Consider the following 19,874-nt stretch of genomic DNA (forward strand, 5'->3'; position numbering starts at 1 on the left):
CTGGAGCCAATCTCAGCTGTCACTAGGTGTACATTTGGATACACCTTTACTTCTCTCGCTAATGGTGTCAAAATCTGAATTTTTTTTTCCATCCACAATAGATGGAAAAAAATGTCAATGTTTTAGATTCTGCTAAAACAAAAACACTTATTTTTTTATCAATTTTACCAATATATCAGAGAAGCATATTCCTACAATATAAAAAGTGTGGCAGACTGGCAGTGCTGTTGTTGAATATTTACTGTTCTTTTAAATTGTGCAAAAAAACATTTAGCTTTTGACTGAGGAACTACTCTGGGAGCTCTGGATGAAAGTTTTCAAGCTAAACTCTACTCATCTTGTTGGGAGTTCATATTAATACTAATATATTAGATGCTACACAAAGTTCTTGTATGGGCAAAGGGTAATATAGGACTACAGCCATGTTTGCTTTGTATGAAGACAGGGTGGATGCCAAAGTGCATTCTGGCAGGACAAAGTGTGAAAGCATCGTCATGACTTCATAACAGAAGGAACAGGACAGAAGAGGGAAGGGTGAATAAAGTGCAAAGGGAAGTCTGTTGTTCAACATCAAGCCTACAGTCAGGGTGGTGAAAGGCTGAGTGTGGGTCTGAAGGAAATGATTAAGAGCTGGGTGATGGACAATTGTGCTGATGAAGCTGTGGTTCTTACAGTTTATATGTCTAGTTTTATATTACTGAGACTGTAGAGCCGTCAGATGAACCACAGAGCAGAGATTTTACACTGGGTGGCAAATAAATGATAAAAGGTTTTGCCACTAGAGCATGGTAGTATCTGGATTTGACATATATTGAAAAATATTTATTTATAAACATTTAACATTGATGACTATAAAAAAAAAACATATTAAAAACACAATAATCTTCTTTGTAATAGTAACTTAATACAGTGGGAAGTTATTTGAACAGATGGTGAAGATTCTCAGTCGTCCAGGTGAAGTTATCTGGTAGTTGAGTCATGGCAACTAAAGGAAGTCCAGTTGCCATGACTCAACTTCCAGACAACTTCTCAACAGAGAATAAAAAAAATCTTAAGCACATTGTAACATGTTTAGCTTGACTTTCCATTAAACTTTGTTGTTACATATATGTTGTGTCACACCAGAACTGTGGCCCAGAGAAGATTTGGTTGCTAAAACAAAAGACAAATCTGAATCATATGTAAGAAAAAGGGAAATACCTCAATTGCAAAACTGAAGTTTAATTAAAATGTGGCTCTATAGTCTTGTTGTATATTTGCCAATACAGTTAATGCTAGAGTTAACCCCAGCTGAATGCCTCACCCAAAACCATGTGTTGCCTATGCAGACGGGTCAGAAGTGACTGGAAGAAGTCATTAAGCATTACGTAAGAGATTCTGTTGTATTCTGGTGAACAGAGCCTGAAAACCCCTCTCAATGTGTAAAACTGGCAGGTATCACTAGTACACAGTGACTCTTTCTCAATATTGACTAAAAAGAGCAAACACATCTTTGTTTAGTGACTGTATACTCTGTATATTCTTCTTTAAAACAGGAGTGGCATATTACAGGTCAGCGTGACTTACACTCAACCTCTTTCACATTTGCAACACATTTATGTTTATATGCACATGAGACCTTTGCCCTCATGCTCTGCTTGGGACGCCCAGAAGTGACAAACGTTAATTTGTTTCCCGATAGAAAACATGAAGTTTCAACATCTTGATGTCATAGTTTCAAGGGAATTTCTGACCATTATGATATAACGACAAAAATAGCTTTTTTCTGGTGTTTTGGAGACTCTGAAGTGAAAGCACGTATCACTCTGCAGTCACTGTCCTCAACGAGCGCCTCGTCCACTGTGTGTGTGACCCTGTGTGATCTAGGCTAAACATCCTGCTACCTAGCTCATCACGTCTAAATTGTGCGCTATGTCTGTTACAATCACATGCAAATGACCAATCATCGAAATAAGGGCGATGACGTCATTTAGCGACTTTTAGGACAGACACTATCTTTTGCTGGCTCCAGACGCTGATTCAATAAACTGTAGGAGTATAAAAACAGAGAGACTGGATTTTGATTTGAAATGTCAGCTTCTCAAATGCAGCTATAACTGTTCTGTTGTGAAAACACAACAGTTGTCTACTTAATTTATTACAATGTGAGATGGCAGTGTCTTAAGTTATAAAGTATAAAGTTTTACATGGCCTGGATCCAACCTACATATCAGATCATTTAGTTTTATGTGAACCATCACAAAACAACCACAACAACAGCAATAATACTAATAACAAAGTCACCTTCATTAAGACTCTTGAACATACCTGTCATGGTTTCGGCCTGGCCCCGGCCGGCCTTGGTTTTCCTCCCTCACTCTCCCTCTGCTCACAGCAATCAGCTGAACATTGGACTCACCTGTGTTCCCTTCTCCCTACAAAACTCTCCTCAGTCCTTTCCCCTCTGTCAGATTGTCTTCATGTTTCAACCTGTTCCCAGCTGGTTCCCAGCCTGTTCCTAGCCTGTTCCCAGCCTGTTCCCAGCCTGTTCCCAGCCTGTTTCCAGCCTGTTCCCAGCCTGTTCCTAGCCTGTTCCTAGCCAACCTTGCCCCAACCTGTTTCCAGCCTGTGTTCCATGCCTGATATCAACCCTACCTGTTTCTGAATCTGCCTGCTCAACCCTGCCTGCTCCTTCTCGTCCTTCCCAGTCCTGTCTGCGTCCCCCTGGATTCTCTGGACGTTGTTCCCCCCTCTGAACTCTGGACCTTGTTACCTGTTTCTCCTGTGAGTGTTTTTCCTGCCTTTGAGCAGTGGTTTTGTTTTGTACTTTGATTCCTGATTTGTTACTTTGTTCTCCGCCATTTTGGTAGTTTTACGTTGTTACTTTGTCCTTGTGTTTTTGTCTGTTTTTGTAGTGTCTGTTGACACCCCCCTTAGTTTGCCTGTTTTTGTAATTCTCAGTAAAAAATCCCGTTTTGAGTTCATTCCTGCCTCGTTCCCCTGCTTAACTGTGACAATACCGCACAGTCAGTCTAAGGATGAGTCAGGGAATATAATGTTTTTGTGTTCTTTTGGTGAATCATAGCTCCCTGCTGTACGGTTACAAGAGATTGAAATCAGAATTAAAAACAAAAAGTTATAAGATAAAGAGCATGTGCAGCATATTCACAATGTTGTTCTTATGTTATATTCCTGATGTTGCACCGAATTAAATCTGGAGCTGGCACTTATTGCTGGTCCTGTCACTGCCTAATTGTTACTTTTGAATGATGTGTTACAATCAGAAACATATTTGACCTGGTACACCTAGTGTGACCTAGCCAATGAGTTCTTATCCAACCTTATTCAACCTCAAAGGGCACCTTATCTCTGGGGCTTTATCTTTAATAGTGAAATCATGTTTAATGCCGTTAGTAAGTCTCTGTCTCCCAAAGAGAGAACAGAACAGCATTTTTAAGTTTGTACACTTTAATACACAATAAATTACAGTCGAGGTAGCAAATGATCATGTTATCGATAAGTGTTCCACTAAATAGTTTGCTTTTTTTATTAGATACATAGTTGTTAGGAACCTCCTGTTTTGTTCTGATAATTGTGGTCAGTGGTTCCAGGTACGAGAAGGCGATATCAGACAACTCAGGCACAGTGTGCTCTAATGGGAATCATTTCACGTCAATACCTACATTTTCCTGGAAACCATTGCACCCATTCTTGGTGAGAAAGGGATTCAGATCTGAGAGATTATGAGGAGTTGCTTGGTGCCTTCTTTTGTTTTCATGTTGTAGCTTTTGGCGGGGATACTGATAATTGGGCCTTCTAGAGACTGGTGCATTTGTACTATGATCCTTGTGAACACTTTCATGGACGATGGCAGGATCCCTAAAAGCATCCTACATGGTGGGGCCTGCCTCTGTCAGATGTAAATATTCACAAATGCAGAGTTTTGTTTATGAGATGTTTTTCTTGTTTACTTTGTTGGAGAACAGATACACCCATGGCCATATATCACTTTCACTGCCCTTGTAGGATCAGTACCAGGGAATCATCACATGACTTGAGATCTGTAAAGCTCCAGCAGAGCAATTTGGAAATTGCACCAGTTAGCACAAAAGACATGAGACAGAGATATGGGTGAGTGATTAAACATTCACACCTGACTACCGAAGGTGAAAGGACATCAGTTAAAAGGAGCATTTAGCATGCCTGGAGGATTGAGGACCTATCATTATATTTTATTATTTTATCGCACTACACTTGTAACCCCACAGAATGGAGACGTGGAGAAATGTGGAAATGTTCTTGCACAATATTTGTAACTAACAGTTATCACATGATTTAGTCCGTCCAAAACTTTAAAGGAAATGTAATGTCTCTGTTTTTTCCACTGAGTGTTTAGTATTGCACAGATTTCAAAATGCACTGTCATCTCCTAGGTCATGTTGGTTTTCATGTCAACCACACAACAATGAACACAACAACTGTACACATCTCAATCTTGTTTTAGTTCTAACTAAATTCTGTTTGTTTTGTGGCCCCTGTCCTGAGCCAAGTCCTTTAATGTTTAGTATCTGTCAATACTGAACCTACTCCAGCACTTATCTGTCTACAGTAGAATTTTATCAAGTACTGTGTTGATCAGATACTTAAACATCCTATGCAATGGCCTAAACAGTACATAATGCTTTGTATGCTGCCATTTCCTTACAGAGTCAATCAGCCAGTATAGCAGCCGATTGACTGTTATTTCTAACATTCACACCCCAGCTTGTTTCAGAACTGTGATTGCTGCAGTCATTGTGGTCTAAGTTTAATCTTAGTTTAGTAGTTTAATCTTACATGAGCAATGGTATTACTCAACTGAACCAAGGTATTGCCCACTCTAATCTCTTCCTTCATTAAGTATTACTCAGCCAAATTTTAACATGTCTCACTATTTGCAGCTGGGTCTTCATAGTAGAATTGTGACATTAGAGTCCGGCAAGTGCAGGTTTCTCTAATGTGACTGTTTTCACTGCGTCATGCCTCACCATTGTTGGACGACACTCAGTGACCGAACTGATTACACTAAACGCATCACTAACTCTTAGGTGACATCTTAAAGTCTCTCAGCTCTTCACCATCCAGTACCTCAGGACTCCAGTTTACCTATGTTCTATGTCCGGACTTCCCAAGCCTCACTCCTTCTATGACGCATTGCACACACACATTCACTCAGCTCCCCCTGGCTGCAGTCACTTTGTTCTGTGTCCCTCTATTTGTACCAGACCCGCCTACTCTCCCCTGGAGCTCCATCAGTTCAATCAGCCCCTGCATATAAGCCACTAGCAAACATGCACTCACTGCTTGTTCATTCATCTACCTACAGAGACATGATTCCCAAGCCAGTTTGCTTGTTCTGTGTTAAACCTGTTGATTCCTCAGATCTTTGTCCCTGCTTGTTCTTTATTAGATTCTTCTGACTCGCCCTTCGTGGGTCATCTCTTCCACTTCCCAGATCTCCTCATTGCTTTAGCTGTAAATGTTGCAAGCTGAAGAGTGCCTCCCAGTTTAAATGTGTATGACCTGTACTGTAGAATTAACTCACCTAATCTCCAACTGCATTCTGCATTACTCACTTGAGCAGAGTAAAATTTTTATTGAAGGGGGGACACTTACCTGAGCTTAGTTAAGCTCCAACTTAGACTGATCCTAACTGGAACTGAGTTTTCCTTTTGCTTTTGTTGCAGACTGTCTTTTTGCCCACCTGTTGAGATCCTGTTACTGTACTAAATCCATCACTTTGAACGTTAAGTTAACTTGCTATTTGTTTTTTGTTTTATGGGCTAAAAGGCTCGGTAGGCTGTTGTTATGGGCCATCATAATCACAATAAGGAATGAAGAGTATACCAAGTTTAGGCATAACAATAACTTGGTTTGGTTGAAGCACAAAAGATATGTGGTTGGGTTTAAGGGGAGATCACGGGTTAGGTTAAAATAATATCCTCAACTAAACTAAATTAACAATACGGATAATAATAAAAACAAACAAGTGCTGATTCTAAGTGTTGTGTTAACTATTTAACCCATCCATACTCCCTATACTTGTAGATAGTAGATAGTTCATAAGGCGTAAGAGTAGTGACTTCATGCCACGTGACCAAACCACTTAATGAAACAATAGGATACATACTAACCTCTATGCATCATCTATGATCTATGAATGATTATCTTTATTTACATGTGATATAAGCTAATGTACTTTAGGTTGAATGTAACATTTTGCACTTTATTGACTTCTGCAGTTATGAGAGGTTATTTCATATGGGTGTGTTTTAAGTTCAACCATACAATAGGACATGTTGGCAATATAATTAATAAAAGACATTTACTTCACTTTCCTTTTTACACCGTAAAAAGGAAAGTGAAAGTCACTTACATGCTTTATTCTTTGAACATTACAAATCTGCCCACAAATGTTTTACAGATGTCTACAATATAACAAGTATAGATTTTCCATTATCTCTCTTATCTAGCTATAGTTGTATACTTCAAAGAAGTGGGTTTGTCTTATATAATTGAAATTCAAGGTAATGCACAGTATGAATGAACAGTACAACTTTTATAGCATTATAAAAACTTATCTTATATAAATAACAGTCAGTTCAGCTGAGAGTTTGAGAAACCTGTGTTTTCTCTCCAATGACTACGTTTCATTCGCGGAGAAAAGATAATGTGAGGAGAGGCAGGGATCTGAAAGCTTTATAAAGCACTATGGAGTGTCTAAGTATAGTAAGACATGACTCAACACTTGTCACGTAATGGGCAGATTTCTTGTATGTTTTCCACTAAATTGGGCAGTTGCCCAGGCAACCAGTGAGGCATTGTGAAGAGACAAAATGTGAAATAACATCTGAACTATTTTTGTAGATTACTCTAGATTATATTTGGCCTCTTGGCCCTGTACCGTAAGTGCTTTTAGAGAGAGTCTTCTCTCTAGAGTTTTCTCTCTTTCAGACCCCGACCCGCTCTACATATCTAAATAGGTGACAGGCAAATGAGAGGAGTGCCTGCAAAGTGAAATGCATCATTAAGGTTCTACAGTAAAAAAAGGTCCTTCAGCAGACCTCCTTTCTGACAGAGCCATAAATCTTTCTTTTCTTTCAGTATTAGGTGTGGATTTAAAAGGTGTACTTGTGTTGGTTAACCTGTAACTTTGTAAGTCTTTAAGACTCTAAGAGTCATAGTTTAGAATATTGTACACCTATAACAATAGAAAGCAGCTAACAAAAGATTGTATTGCAGGTGACCTTTGTTAAATGTGTATGACAATGTCTTATCCGGTTCCAGGGATATTTATCACACACTGTATCTCTGAAGAAATGATCAGATTTTGATGAAGGAGTAACTGAGTGACCAGGTTAGACAGAATAAGGAAAGAGTACATCAGAGGGACGGCTCACGTTGCCTGCATTAGCAACAAAGTCAGAGAGGCCAGACTGAAATGGTTTGGACATGTGCAGAGGAGGGATAGTGAATATATTGGTAGAAGGATGTTGGAGATGGAGCTGCCAGACAGGAGGGGAAGAGGACGACCAAAGAGATGTATGGATGTGTTAACAGAGAACATGAGGTTGGCTAGTGTTAGGGTAGAAGATGCCCATGATAGAGTGAGGTGGAAAAGGATGATTCGCTGTGGCGACCCCTGATGGGAAAAGCCGAAAGAGAAGAAGATAAAGGAGTAACTGAACCTTTCTTCATTTTCAGAATGGCACTGTGCCAGAAATTAAGATGATAAGGTATGAGGGAAATCAGTGAAATTAAATAATGAATTTTGGGACTGATGCTCGTTATCATGACTTTCCAGCATGAAAAAAAATAACCTTTACATTTCAGCAACAAAAATAAAGTCACTATTAGTTCTACTAATTACTCTGTACAGTGACTTCAGAAATATGGGAAAGGTTGTGGGCTCTGATTGGTGACCACTGGTATGCAGCTTCAAATTATGTGTTTTTGCGCAAGTTCCTGTAAATGATGGTAGCTCCACCAGTATGAGTGTGAATGCTGCCGCTGAGATCACCAGATGAAAACCGTCTAGTAGACTGGGGGAACACCCTCCATTTGTCCAAATAGTGTGTGCCAAGAATAACTGGCACATGATAACTGAATGCAATTCTCCATTCCTATTCTACCGTATGTGTTGATTCACTCTCTTGTTTCTACCCCTTTAGATTTCTTTTTAGCTTGTTTGTTTTGTGTTTTTGTAAAAAGAAGTAAAAAGATGGTAAAATGTACCTATAAATCTAAATTATAGGATTAGTAATGGAAACCCGAAACCACATGAATAACAATGTGAAAACAACCTTGCAGCATATTGTTTTGTTATGTAGAGCAAAAACATGTAATTATTCATAATGATATATTCTAAAGTATTACAAGAATTCAGTTACAAATTTCTTCTTGTACACAACCGTGTTGACAGCTTTTGAGTGTTTTTTATGTCATGTTAGCCATTGTTAGGTCACTGCTTCCATCATAATGGAAGAAACTGTAATCATGACTACTATTTTCACAGGCTCTGGGGGAGCTGCTGCAGTCTGGTAGTAAAGTTCCCTCATCCTCATCCCCAGGGAATCACCGCTTCCTCTGAGACAAAATGAGCTGCTCAGATTGAATCTGGGCCAAAAGATTCTGGTACTGAAGGTTACAACACAGTGCGGTGCATACTTGTGCTTCCCATTAGTAGTAGATCAAACGTGAGCCACAGCATGTGTGCCAGCTGAAACTCCTTCCTGATGTCAGGGAGGGAGGCCCAGACAGGGTGGGAGAGGACCAGCTAATTGAAAGCAGATGTAGAGGAAGTGATGCTTGCTTTGTCACTTCTAACATTTTTTTCCCTTTCACTTCTTTCACTGACTCATAAAATGGTTTGTTTGTTTGTTTGTTTATTTGTTTGTTTATTTGTTTGTTTGTTTGTTTGTTTGTTTGTTTGTTTGTTTGGTTGGTTGGTTGGTTGGTTGGTTGGTTGATATTTTTAAGTAAATCAGCTTAGAGCTCTGAGCGTAGAGCTCCCACATTGGCTAGTTTACAATTTGGGCAGATAATGAAGATGTTTCTTTTGAAAAGAAAACACTAGTTATCTTCAGGAAATCGAATGAGTAACGTTGCAGCTGCTCCTAAGGAAGTCCAGACACTTTTACTCATGTGAGAACATTTTTGTTTCTTTCTTACAGAACTACAGCTGGGACCACCATCCCACGTCCTGATTCATTGAATAGCTGGCAGATAGTCAGCCACATGGTGTCTGAAGCCTAAAAAGTTGGGAGCCACTGATGCTGTGTTTTGATCAGCATTTAGATTTGGGCTTGGCTTTTGTCTGGTATTTAGATAGTTATTGGTGGACGAAACTATCAAACAATGAAAAATATAATTTGAAGGTTTATCATTTATAAACCTTTAATTCAACAGATTCTGTACCAGGGATCTGGTACAAAAAAGTCTGATAAATGTCCAACTGCTTTGGATATTTTTCTTCTCACATACAGCTTTTCCACATAATGTCTAGATATTTTTCAGTACATGTGTGAAACAACCTCTGTCAGTGGCTATTCCTGCTTTTTAGTAAGGAAAGTTTGTTTTGTGAGGTGCCCCAAGGCTCTGTCCAGGGTCCCACTCTGTTAATCTTGTAGAGTATGCTTGCTCTCAGACAGATACAGCTGTGCTTTAATATTAGTTCATATTAAATATTAGTTCATAATAAAGCACATTTCCCTCACTGTCAATGCAGTTTAATAGTTCATCTAATGCTTATATTGTGTTGCAGTCCTATACAGCTGTAATCATTAACATAACATTTCCTCTTCATCCACACCTAACATCAAAACATGCAGAGCCACCATTCGTAGCCCAGAAACTTAAAGATAACTGACAAAAGTGCAATCGAATTGTGCAATAATGCTCTATGGGTGTTGATGTGTATGAGCCACTGTTATGTGCAACCAGAAACACCTTATTTATGATGTTTCTTTTACTGAACACATACTGCAGATTTGCCTGTTTATTCAGCTCTATCAACAAGTAAATCACAGCTTCACCATTAAGTCATTCCCTTGGCACATTTACTGCTTTAAGCAAGCATTTAAATGCTATAAGCGAGCACTCCACCCTACATGTTATGAAAAAAATGTCAAACAAAGATAGCTGTTTCTCACTTTAGATTGATTAAAAACCTGCTGTCCCACCCAGCGTATATAACTGCAGTTATAAAAGTACAAACTCCACCCTGTGTGTTATGTAAAAATATTCACACATAAAACAGAGATCAGAGCTGCTTATTTTAGGTTTATTGAAAATGTGCTGTCCCTGTCTTTCTTTATTATGTAACCTGGCTGTCTTGCTCATTGATGCCCTGCACAACCTTCTGAGCATGAAACTAAAGTTGAACTAACTCATCTTTTATTATAACTCCATTGAAAGGATCAAGAAAACATTTTTTTCTGCTTTACAGAGTTGCGACTGTAACGACAACAATAACAGGAAACTTTACAGCCTCCCTTTTTCCCATTATATATTTTTTACACTTACAAATACATTATGATTATGGTCTAAAAAGAATCCTCTCATTTCAAGGGTGATCTGATGGTCAAGTCAGGTTAGGTGAAGTTGTGCAGCCCCGTAGTCTCTACACAAGGTAATATGTTTGATTTTTTCCTTGATCCAGTAATAAAATAATAATAGTCTTTGAAAGAAATACTGGAAGTAAATCTAAGTGATGAGTAAACTGTTTTTTTCCCAATATTGCACTCATATTTAGACAGTATGTCATAGGCTATAGCATTTAATTATAGCTGCAGTGATCAAGCAAGGGATTTACTTAAAACAGGCATGGACACAACATATCTATGGTTGCAACTGGGGAAATTATGGGCACATGTCACAATCACATACAGCCTGCCTGATTTGTTCTATGCATGTGTGCACAAGCATTTTACATCAGTTTCTTAGTTACATGTTTGATTTGACTATCATTTGTAAAGCTAATATGGTAAAACTGTTGATTCATATGCTGAGAGGTGCATCAAATGTTAAACAATGTGCATATTTCAAAGTTATAGATATTGTATGGATTAGTGGGAATTACACATTTCAAAACGTACACATAAAGAGAATGTGTGCAAGAAAATTACAGTAGTAGCAGTAACATATAGTCTGTTTGTCACATAAATCTAATTACTAAGGTTTTATTCTTAGCAAGTTGCAATGGTCCAGAAACTCATGGATCTTGTTTAAAGAGAAGAATAAACTTAAACAATACTTACTAAAACAATACAGCAGAGTTACAATACAGTTACAGTAGAAATTGATGGTTAAAGCAGACTCTGACGGCATGCCCCACAATTTTGAGGCGTACACAGGGAGTGCTGTACGTCCTCCAGAGCTGCCAGACATTGGCAACTTTTTCCTTTGATTGTCCCAGCAAGTGCCTAACAGTAAAAACCATAAGCTACAAACACACAAATCAAAATAATGGCATTCTGTGGACATTTAAACCCTAATGTATGGACAAACTCAACATTTGTTTAATGAACCTTTTAATAAACTTTCCCAACATGTAACCCTGACTGAGTGGTTGTTCCTGATAAGCGATATGTAAACCTGAGTCAACCCCTTTTTACACTACAGCTGGGTTTAGTAAAAACTTTTATATTGTAATTCTCCACAGTTATAGCAATTGCAAGGCTGTTAAGTTGTATATCGAAACCTCAGAACTTTGCCCCCTACATTTTATTCTCCTGGAAGATCTTATCGCTTAGGCTGTCTCCTTTCATATAGTAAATATTCTTATCTGTGCAATTCTTGGGAATTTGTGACTGTGAATCTGTACAAATGAGGACACTTCACTGCCACTGATGTTATCATTTATGTTATCATTTATTTCCACTGCAGTTAAGAAACCTCAATAGCGATCAAAGTGCAACTCCACAAGGTACACCCATACTTCAAATTCACACAGTACTGTAGCTATACAAAAAATCTTTATGATAAACAAAATATCAATGAAACATCTTTGGTCATTGTTTCAGGTTTCAAAAGTAATGCCATGCTTTGAATCAAGTTCTGTAACATTTATTATCATCATTATCCAGTTTTCTTATTGAGGTACGCTACCTTTTTCCTGCTTGTATACTTTCCTCCGGCACAAATACTATAACTGGATTTGTTTGTATTTTCAAGTAAGTTTGCAACACTGCAGAAAGTGCCATCCAGAATCCAGTGCAATAACAACAGTAATGATGAAGTAAAAGTTTCCTTAAATTCCTTATACACAGCCTTTAATACAAATGTGTTACTTCAAAAGAAAACAGCTTGCCCATCTTTAGATAATATAAATAAATGTGTGATGGAAGCTTGGAAATCTCTCCCATCATCTTCTGACAACGAGAAACCTAAAAAGTGCATGAGCCCAAAAGACCTCATTGTAGTCTAATTTATACATGCACTAACAACTCAATATAAATCGCACATAATAAATAAAACAAATCAACTGAATAAAAAAGGGTTAACAGTTAAATTCAAATAAATTAACATCTTCATAGTTCATCACTGGACCTAAGCATTCACTGTGTAACTTAGGGAACATACACCACATACCCTGCGGAACCACACCCAGTAGAGGAGCATCATGACCAGCCAGTAGCATATGTAGGCCACGCTGCCAAAGACGAGAAACTTGGCCTCCAGAATCTTGGCTGGAGCTGACCAGTCCAGTTGACTTTCCTTGTAAATTCTGTAACCGAGCCCACCTAACAAAATGGCTCCCCACACCGACAGAGGGAGGAGGGGCATGTAGTTCCCCACAATCTTACGCCTGCCTGATGTCCCCCAGCTGCTTTTATTCATGGTCAGAATCGCAAAGTACTTGGCAGGCAGCAGGCTCATCATGTACAGAGCTGAGTAGAGGGACATAAACACCATCATCATGTCTCTGCGCAGAATACAGGCATAAGCTGCTTTAAACAGCCCGATCAGCTGGATGCAGCACAGAATCCAGAGGATGTCCCACAGCGTGCCGGTCCAAAACAGCTGGATGATGGTGGCAGTGACAAAGAAGGGGAAAATACCTGATACTATGGACTCATAGGTCATCCAGAGGTGATGCTTGTGCCACCACATTGCATTGTAGAGCCACTCACGGAAGTAAGATTTTGTCCAGCGAGTCTGTTGGTTGAGCCAGCGCAGAAACTGAGGAGGCGTCTCTGTGTAGCACTTGGAGCGAGTTGTGTATCTGAAGAAAATGGCGAAGAAAAAGAAAGACTTTGGTGAAATCGTCTGTATCAGGTATTTTCCCCTTCTTTGTCACTGCCACCATCATCCAGCTGTTTTGGACAGCAACATATGATTTGAGAACAATTGTGTATTATGTCATTTCTTTAAACGATAATGGATGAAAGCTTACTTTGTGGCGTAACCCATGCTCAGCATACGGTTGGTGAGATGTCTGTCATCACCAAATGTGCAGTGAGTCCCCAGAAACGTCTGATTGTACCAAGACTCCAGAAACTGCTGAAGCAGATCATTTCTGTACAGACCTGAGCGTAGCAACAAACAAAGTATTAGTGACATCAGTTATAAGTTCACTAGAGCCATGCTTACCACCACTTCACATTCAGAATCACTGATTTGTTCACCTACCTAAAGGACCACTGATGCAGGACACGCAGTTGAAGAAGGACTGACAGGCCCTTTCAATGTTGAAGGCCATCCAGTACCTAAGACTGCTCATGAAGCTGATGTAAGAGTCTTTCAGGTTGAGGATCATCACATCTCCTCCTACAGCGCCATACCTGGGGTTACTCTCCAGCACCTTACAAAGCTCCACTGTGGCCAGAGGGTCCAGTTTAGTGTCTGAATCACACACCTGTAGAGGGTCGGTTTGAGTCACGTCATTAAAATCATGCAACACTTTAGTAAAACAATCATCATTTCAGAAATTCTTCAGAGAAAATGGAATTAATACCTGTATATAGTCAACTGATGAGCCCAGTGCTTTAAATGCTGTGTACATCACCTCCCGCTTGCCGCCCCACTTCTGCATGATGCACACACACCTCTTGGTCTGGATCAGGTGCTCTATCTCTTTACGCTGCGGATCCTCTCGTATAACATAAACCGAATCCCCTTCTGGGCCAGTTGTTATAGCCACTTCCACATCTTGCTGGGCCCGGATGGGGTCCCAAGTGTGGTAGTTGTTCTTCCAAATATAACAGCCGGGATCCTGGTCCGCAAACACCTTGAGAAACATTTTCATCATATACTCATCATCTTTCGAGTTCCCGTCTACAACCATGATGATGCGCAGCAGCTCAGGAGGGTAATTGAGGGCCTTCACAGAGTTGAGGCACTGTCGAAGATAGTCAGAGTTCTCCTCAAAAGCCGATATAGTGAGAGCAATGGTTTTGGTAAAGGTGCACGGGTCTGTGCGGGCTTTCATTCGCTGGTGTTCGATGAAGGCAAACAAGCTCTGGACTAACAAATGGAGTGAGAGGAGTAGTCCATAAAAGCCAAAGGAGATGATGCCGTACATAGAGGACACCAGCTGGTAACCCTCAACGTAGGCCCATATCATCACACCCAGGACCAGGAGGGCAAAGAGGAACGTGAGGATGGCGCGGATTATTATACCCAGCTTCTTCAATAAAGGTTTCAGCTCCATTGTGTTTCTTTATCTTAGAGACATAAAGACACCCTGTTAGGATGGTTTGTACATGCACTGGTTCTGTCATACTAAAAATGGTCACAGACACTGTGGTTTAGGAAAATGGTGCGATAAATGAAATTAGCTGTTTTATGTGAACTGTTGTTAAGACATGTTAACAAGCAATACCACTTGGAAAATAATAAAACAGCCTTATAAACGCTTTAAGCTTCACTGCATTATTACAAAATGTGGGATTTGGGATAACCATGACCCGGATGACTGCGAATGTTCACAGATTTGTCTGTATTATATTTAAAGTCCTGGATACCCAGACTCTTTATCCAGGAATTAGTAACCTATCACCAGCAAGCAATCAGAAAGCATAGACTGTCCACTTTAAGTGTTTAGTTGATAAAACAATGCATGAACACCCAGAATCCACGTGTTAGAGGCTCAGAAGTAATGGACAAAATGACGTGATCATAAATTAATGAATAAAGAATTTACTTAGGCTACTTTATAATTAAGGTATATATTGTTTTATTTTGTACTTTAAACTATGCAAGTTACCTGCAAGCTTTAACTACATATTCCACAGTCAGGGAAACATGTACAACACGTCTTTATGACATGAAACTGTAGCTGTACTGTAGTAACACGTGTAATCAGCTCAGTAAAATAAGAAATAAATAAACCAATAATAAATTGCCAAAAGACTAAATGTACATGCAGACAAAAGCGTAAATAATCAAATTTAATTCATTCTTTTTTTTCTCTCTACTAGAATTATTTTATTTTTATTGAAATTACAAATATTATCTAGCAGTTTCGAGTTTTCCTATTTAATTAAACGTCTTTTCCAAAAAGTTACTAAAGGCAAAAAAAAAAAAATAATCCTACCTGATGAGGATCCCTCACTTTGAATTTTCCAGACATCCACTCTGAGATTCTCTAGTCCGGCCGACAACTTCCCGCTCCGTGCGTTCCTGTGCTGAAGATGGGATGGAGCCATGTGCATGCTTTTTATGGAGAGTTATCAAGTACGCGCGCACGCGCTGACTCAGCCGTGCGTCAGGAGGACGGCGATGCTGGTCCCGCTGAGAACATCAGTGTGCGCGGTGCACACGGCTGCTTTGTTTTTTTTTCTTTTTACCATGGTGATGTACATGTGAACCTCCTACAAAACGTCTTAATGTTTTCCCAGAAGAAACCTCCACCCACCTTCAACATCTGTACGTTGTGCCCTCAGCTCCTCATCAACATTTTTTACTTTCACACCAAGGTTTTCGTTCATTTAACTTGATGTCTCATAGACCAGCTATAGAGATAAAAGATAGTTTCCATCCATTCATCCATTTTCCTGTTAGGAGTCGTAGTAAGAACTGGTCCCTGCAGACACTGAAGGGCGGGACACACTGTGGACAGGCTTCCAGTCAGACAACCACTCAGACTCAGATTTACACCTATGGGAAATATAGAATGTGTGAGATATTTTCTGTTATTAACACTGTACACTCACACAGTTGGTTGGGGTAGTACATTTTGCAGTAAAATCTTTATTCTGAAACGGTGTGTGTGAATGTGGAGAGATCCAAACGTCTTTTTCTCACAAACAGGAGAAAGAGTGGACTCAGTGGACTCAGTGGACTCAGTGGCTGCATTCAAGCTTCTACACAAGTTAGATGCTGCCCTCTGCTGGCTGAACCCGCACAACTCAAAAGAAACCAAAGTTGTGGGAAAGTGGAGTAGGAAGGAGGTCTTTCTGGTTGTGTGGTGGAACGGAAGACGAGTTGCTTCTGGTGTCAGTAAAAGGACGTCTCGCCTCTGTTCTCTGCTGCTAATCCCTGTCTTCAAAAGACAAAAGCTGTCCCATATGGTTCCCTGAGTTCGTCACAGTGTCCTGACTTAACCATGATTACATCCCCGGAGAGTTTCTTTATGGGGAAATCTGTTGACCGCTCATGAGGGTCCACACCCTAAACCACACAAGTTGGCCTGAGCTGTCAGCACGCTTCATGTCCGACCTAAATAGAAGCCACCAGGCTGCTGATGTCATGTACGAAGGCCGTGCCAGCCAGGAGTGTTTAGATGCCTAACAGGCTTCCCTTACCATTTATGCTATTTGTTGTTTTAGCTTGTTCACATCAGTGTACATCTGTAGAGGATCTTACAGACGTCTCATTGTATTATTATTCTGCACTTCTCTTATAAATATATATACAAATAGAAGCAGCACGAATGTGTGATTTCAAGTGTGTGTTAGGGTCATATAGGCCCCAAAAGAAAGAAAACTAATTAAGTTAATACAAATAATGTTTCTCTTTTAGTAAATAATTGATAAGCCGCAACATTTTTTACTTTTTACATTATTTTTATATATATTCAAGCTACTTTATTGAAACTTTTCATTCAATTAATGATACTTTTCTTAACTGTGTCGCCATTTTTCTTTTCTTCTACTTCCCTCAATAGAAGTTCTGTATATATAAAAAGGCCGAGGCTAAACTGTTGGCACGTCCCTGACTAATCACTGCCTTCACTAAACGTTCAGCTGCATAAATCTGTGGTCACATCAAGAACATGTACTGTGAAAGGCCCTTGCAGAACCTTGCATTGTCCCATAACGTCTAAGTAGCTCATAAACATGGTTTGTGGAATTCTCTAGGATTCAAAACACGGACATCTGTGTTGCCAGAATCAACATCCTGTCGAAGGCCATGTTTTCCAAAAAAATTTGTATCATCTTTTATGCTTCATAGAAGAGTTATTTTCTGTACATGAGTCCTATGAGTCCTCATAAACCTTGTTAGCCCCAGTCTTTATTTGGTGGTCAAGCAAATGCCTGGTGACTCAGTCCTCCTGCCTCTGCCACGCCCAAGCAACCAAAATCCACTTAAATCATTTTGTGATTTAGTTTTCTCATATGTGCACCTGATGCAGTTTTATTAGCAGTGTGTGTACGTGTCCACAGACGTTACAGAGCAGTGCTCCTGGAACAGATTCAGGACATGTGCTTACTCCTTTAGGAGCTCAATAATCCTCCGCATACGAGAACCAAGACAAGGATCTCCAGTCTAAGTCTCTTATAGTTTTAATAAACTACAGAATAAGTTACTGAGTATAGTCAACTGGTTAAATACCACAATTGCAACAGCACTGTGTGTTCAGTGATTACGGAGTGTGGCAAGAGTGTGCAACATGCTTTACAGTTTCAACCCACACGGAGCAGTGTAGCAGCATTTTTTGGCCTCGGTGATTTAGGGTTGGTGATGTCCTGTCTTCTACTGAGGCATTCTTTACTAAGAAACATGTCTGCCCATTCATTTTAAAGTCATTCTGAGTTAGGGCTGGTAGAGCCAAATACAGTACTTGGGAGGCAGCTAGACCTGCCATGGATTTGTAGTCATGCTAACCATAGCAATAAATAATGGCACTGACACCAGTGACTTTTTAGACATACAGTAATGAAACGCTCATTTTAGACACGAAAACCTGATACATGGATGTTATGGATGCTCATTACTGCACGTCTGCAAAGATATCATGATGAGAACGGCAGATGTGTTTCCTAGTACACAGGATGTTATAATCTTATCTTTCTTTTCACACTCTGCTAGACCTGCACCCGACAAACCATACGGAAACACTACACAGATGACTTTGCTGATGTTGTTTATATTTGAATGGTTAAAAACATTTTCAGCCAGATGCCATTGTGTTCTTGATCCAAGAGATGTAATTGCAGACTTTTGTGTACACCCCAGGCTTATTTCTCTGAGCGCAGCCGTGGCCCCAAGACACAATTCCCTGGAGCTCTCCTTTACATGTCAGGGGACCTCCAGAGTCGCCCTAAAGATAAAAAAAGATTATCATTGATGCACGCAGAAGAGGCAGAAACAGTGTAGAGCTATGGGTTCTGTATTACCTGACAGGAGTCTTTCCCTCCTTCCAAATAGCCAGCACAGATCATGTTTTCCGTGATTTGGAAAGGATATGCATTAAAGCATGTGTCATCACTCAAGAGAGGGGCCTCAAGGCACTGCAACTTATCAGGGTACCTCGCTGAAACAGACAGAAAGAGAAAAGGCGTCAACGTGATAACATGCATTTATAGCATGAGAAAAAGAGATTGGGAAAACTATTAAGAGGTCCAGCGTGTAACTCACAGCCCTGATCGCTGGGACGAAGGTTTCCCCATCCAGAAATCTGGCACATTGTCCCGACAGTGGCACATTTTGAGGGAAGTGCCGCTGGACGCACAAAGTCGTTCAGATTGGCAGGTCGGCTCAGTTTGATCAGCATGATGTCATTGTCCTGCGTGCGGGAGTTGTAGTCAGGGTGGCTGATAAACTTGGCAGACATAATGTGCTGTTCTGTCCCTTCAGGTTCCCAGATGTCGTGCTCTCCCAGACGAACTTCTACATTTGACCTGAAACAATTAAACCCATCACGAACGTCTGCCAACCGCTTTGGTGTTTCCCCCCTGAGAGCTCGCTTCAAGCAACAATCAAAAGTGTTTAAGTACAACATAAATCCATCGGTTTAGGTTTACATGCTGTAAAAAAGGATGATGGTTAAGCAATTATCTTTCCTACTTTGGTTTGCAGTGTGCAGCAGACAGCACCCACTCATCAGACAGAAGAGTCCCACCGCAAAAGTTGTACCCAGTGAAGAGAGACACTTGGTAGGGCACTGAGTTTTTCAGGCACTCATATCCTCCAACAATCTTGTCATCCAGCTGCTGGGCAAATACTATTAAAAAGACGTTAAACGTTTAAATGAATTAAAATCAATTCTATGAATATGTTCATCTGTGCCCTGTTTTAAACAATGCAATGCATCAGATTTTTCTTCAGTTAGTCTTTAATAATACCTCCTCCTCCAACTAGAGTCAGAATAATCAAAAGTTTCATGCTTCCCGTCTGTCTGACCGGCACATAAATGTGCTCACACTCCCTTAGTTTCAGGTATTTTAGTCTCCTTATCTCCTTTTTCTCAAGGTCTTCTATCGTCAGGGGTACACCTCCAACACTAAACATGTGTTACATTTCCCCAGTCACTGGTTTAATGTACAGCACAGATGACAGAAAGAACATTTCAGTCCAGAAAACTTTGTCAGATTTCTTTCAATCTATCTTCATGAGTTTAATGTCACTGTGGCTACATTTTTTAAATCACTATAATTAATAAAATAATCATTTTTATTAAAAAAATAATA

At 39.9% G+C, this 19,874-nt stretch overlaps 2 protein-coding genes across 2 annotated transcripts; both read right to left on the reverse strand.

Moving 5' to 3' along the window:
• Positions 1 to 12,567: 12,567 nt before the first annotated feature.
• On the reverse strand, positions 12,568 to 14,671 carry has1 (hyaluronan synthase 1). The gene is made up of 4 exons (XM_026371720.1): positions 13,976 to 14,671; positions 13,651 to 13,876; positions 13,415 to 13,547; positions 12,568 to 13,243 (listed from the first exon to the last, which is right to left on the reverse strand). The coding sequence occupies exons 1-4, from the start codon at positions 14,669 to 14,671 to the stop codon at positions 12,568 to 12,570; spliced, it is 1,731 nt and encodes a 576-aa protein (XP_026227505.1).
• Positions 14,672 to 18,355: 3,684 nt separating this feature from the next.
• On the reverse strand, positions 18,356 to 19,569 carry LOC113169947 (trypsin-3-like). Its single transcript, XM_026371754.1, has 5 exons — positions 19,530 to 19,569; positions 19,252 to 19,408; positions 18,823 to 19,085; positions 18,582 to 18,718; positions 18,356 to 18,505 (listed from the first exon to the last, which is right to left on the reverse strand). The coding sequence occupies exons 1-5, from the start codon at positions 19,567 to 19,569 to the stop codon at positions 18,356 to 18,358; spliced, it is 747 nt and encodes a 248-aa protein (XP_026227539.1).
• Positions 19,570 to 19,874: the final 305 nt, after the last annotated feature.

Source organism: Anabas testudineus, chromosome 16, assembly GCF_900324465.2.
Source record: "Anabas testudineus chromosome 16, fAnaTes1.2, whole genome shotgun sequence".
In the NCBI taxonomy this organism is placed as follows: domain Eukaryota; kingdom Metazoa; phylum Chordata; class Actinopteri; order Anabantiformes; family Anabantidae; genus Anabas; species Anabas testudineus.

Excerpts from the sequence above, each read along its gene's own strand:
- has1 (XM_026371720.1), bottom strand. The coding sequence starts at position 14,671 with ATGGAGCTGAAACCTTTATTGAAGAAGCTGGGTATAATAATCCGCGCC. Across the intron at positions 13,877-13,975 it reads CATCAGTTGACTATATACAG|GTGTGTGATTCAGACACTAA; the intron begins GTATTAATTCCA and ends GACCCTCTACAG. Across the intron at positions 13,548-13,650 it reads CTGCATCAGTGGTCCTTTAG|GTCTGTACAGAAATGATCTG; the intron begins GTAGGTGAACAA and ends TGCTACGCTCAG.
- LOC113169947 (XM_026371754.1), bottom strand. The coding sequence starts at position 19,569 with ATGAAACTTTTGATTATTCTGACTCTAGTTGGAGGAGGAG. Across the intron at positions 18,719-18,822 it reads TCGTCCCAGCGATCAGGGCT|CGAGGTACCCTGATAAGTTG; the intron begins GTGAGTTACACG and ends TGTCTGTTTCAG. Across the intron at positions 18,506-18,581 it reads GAGGGAAAGACTCCTGTCAG|GGCGACTCTGGAGGTCCCCT; the intron begins GTAATACAGAAC and ends TTTTATCTTTAG.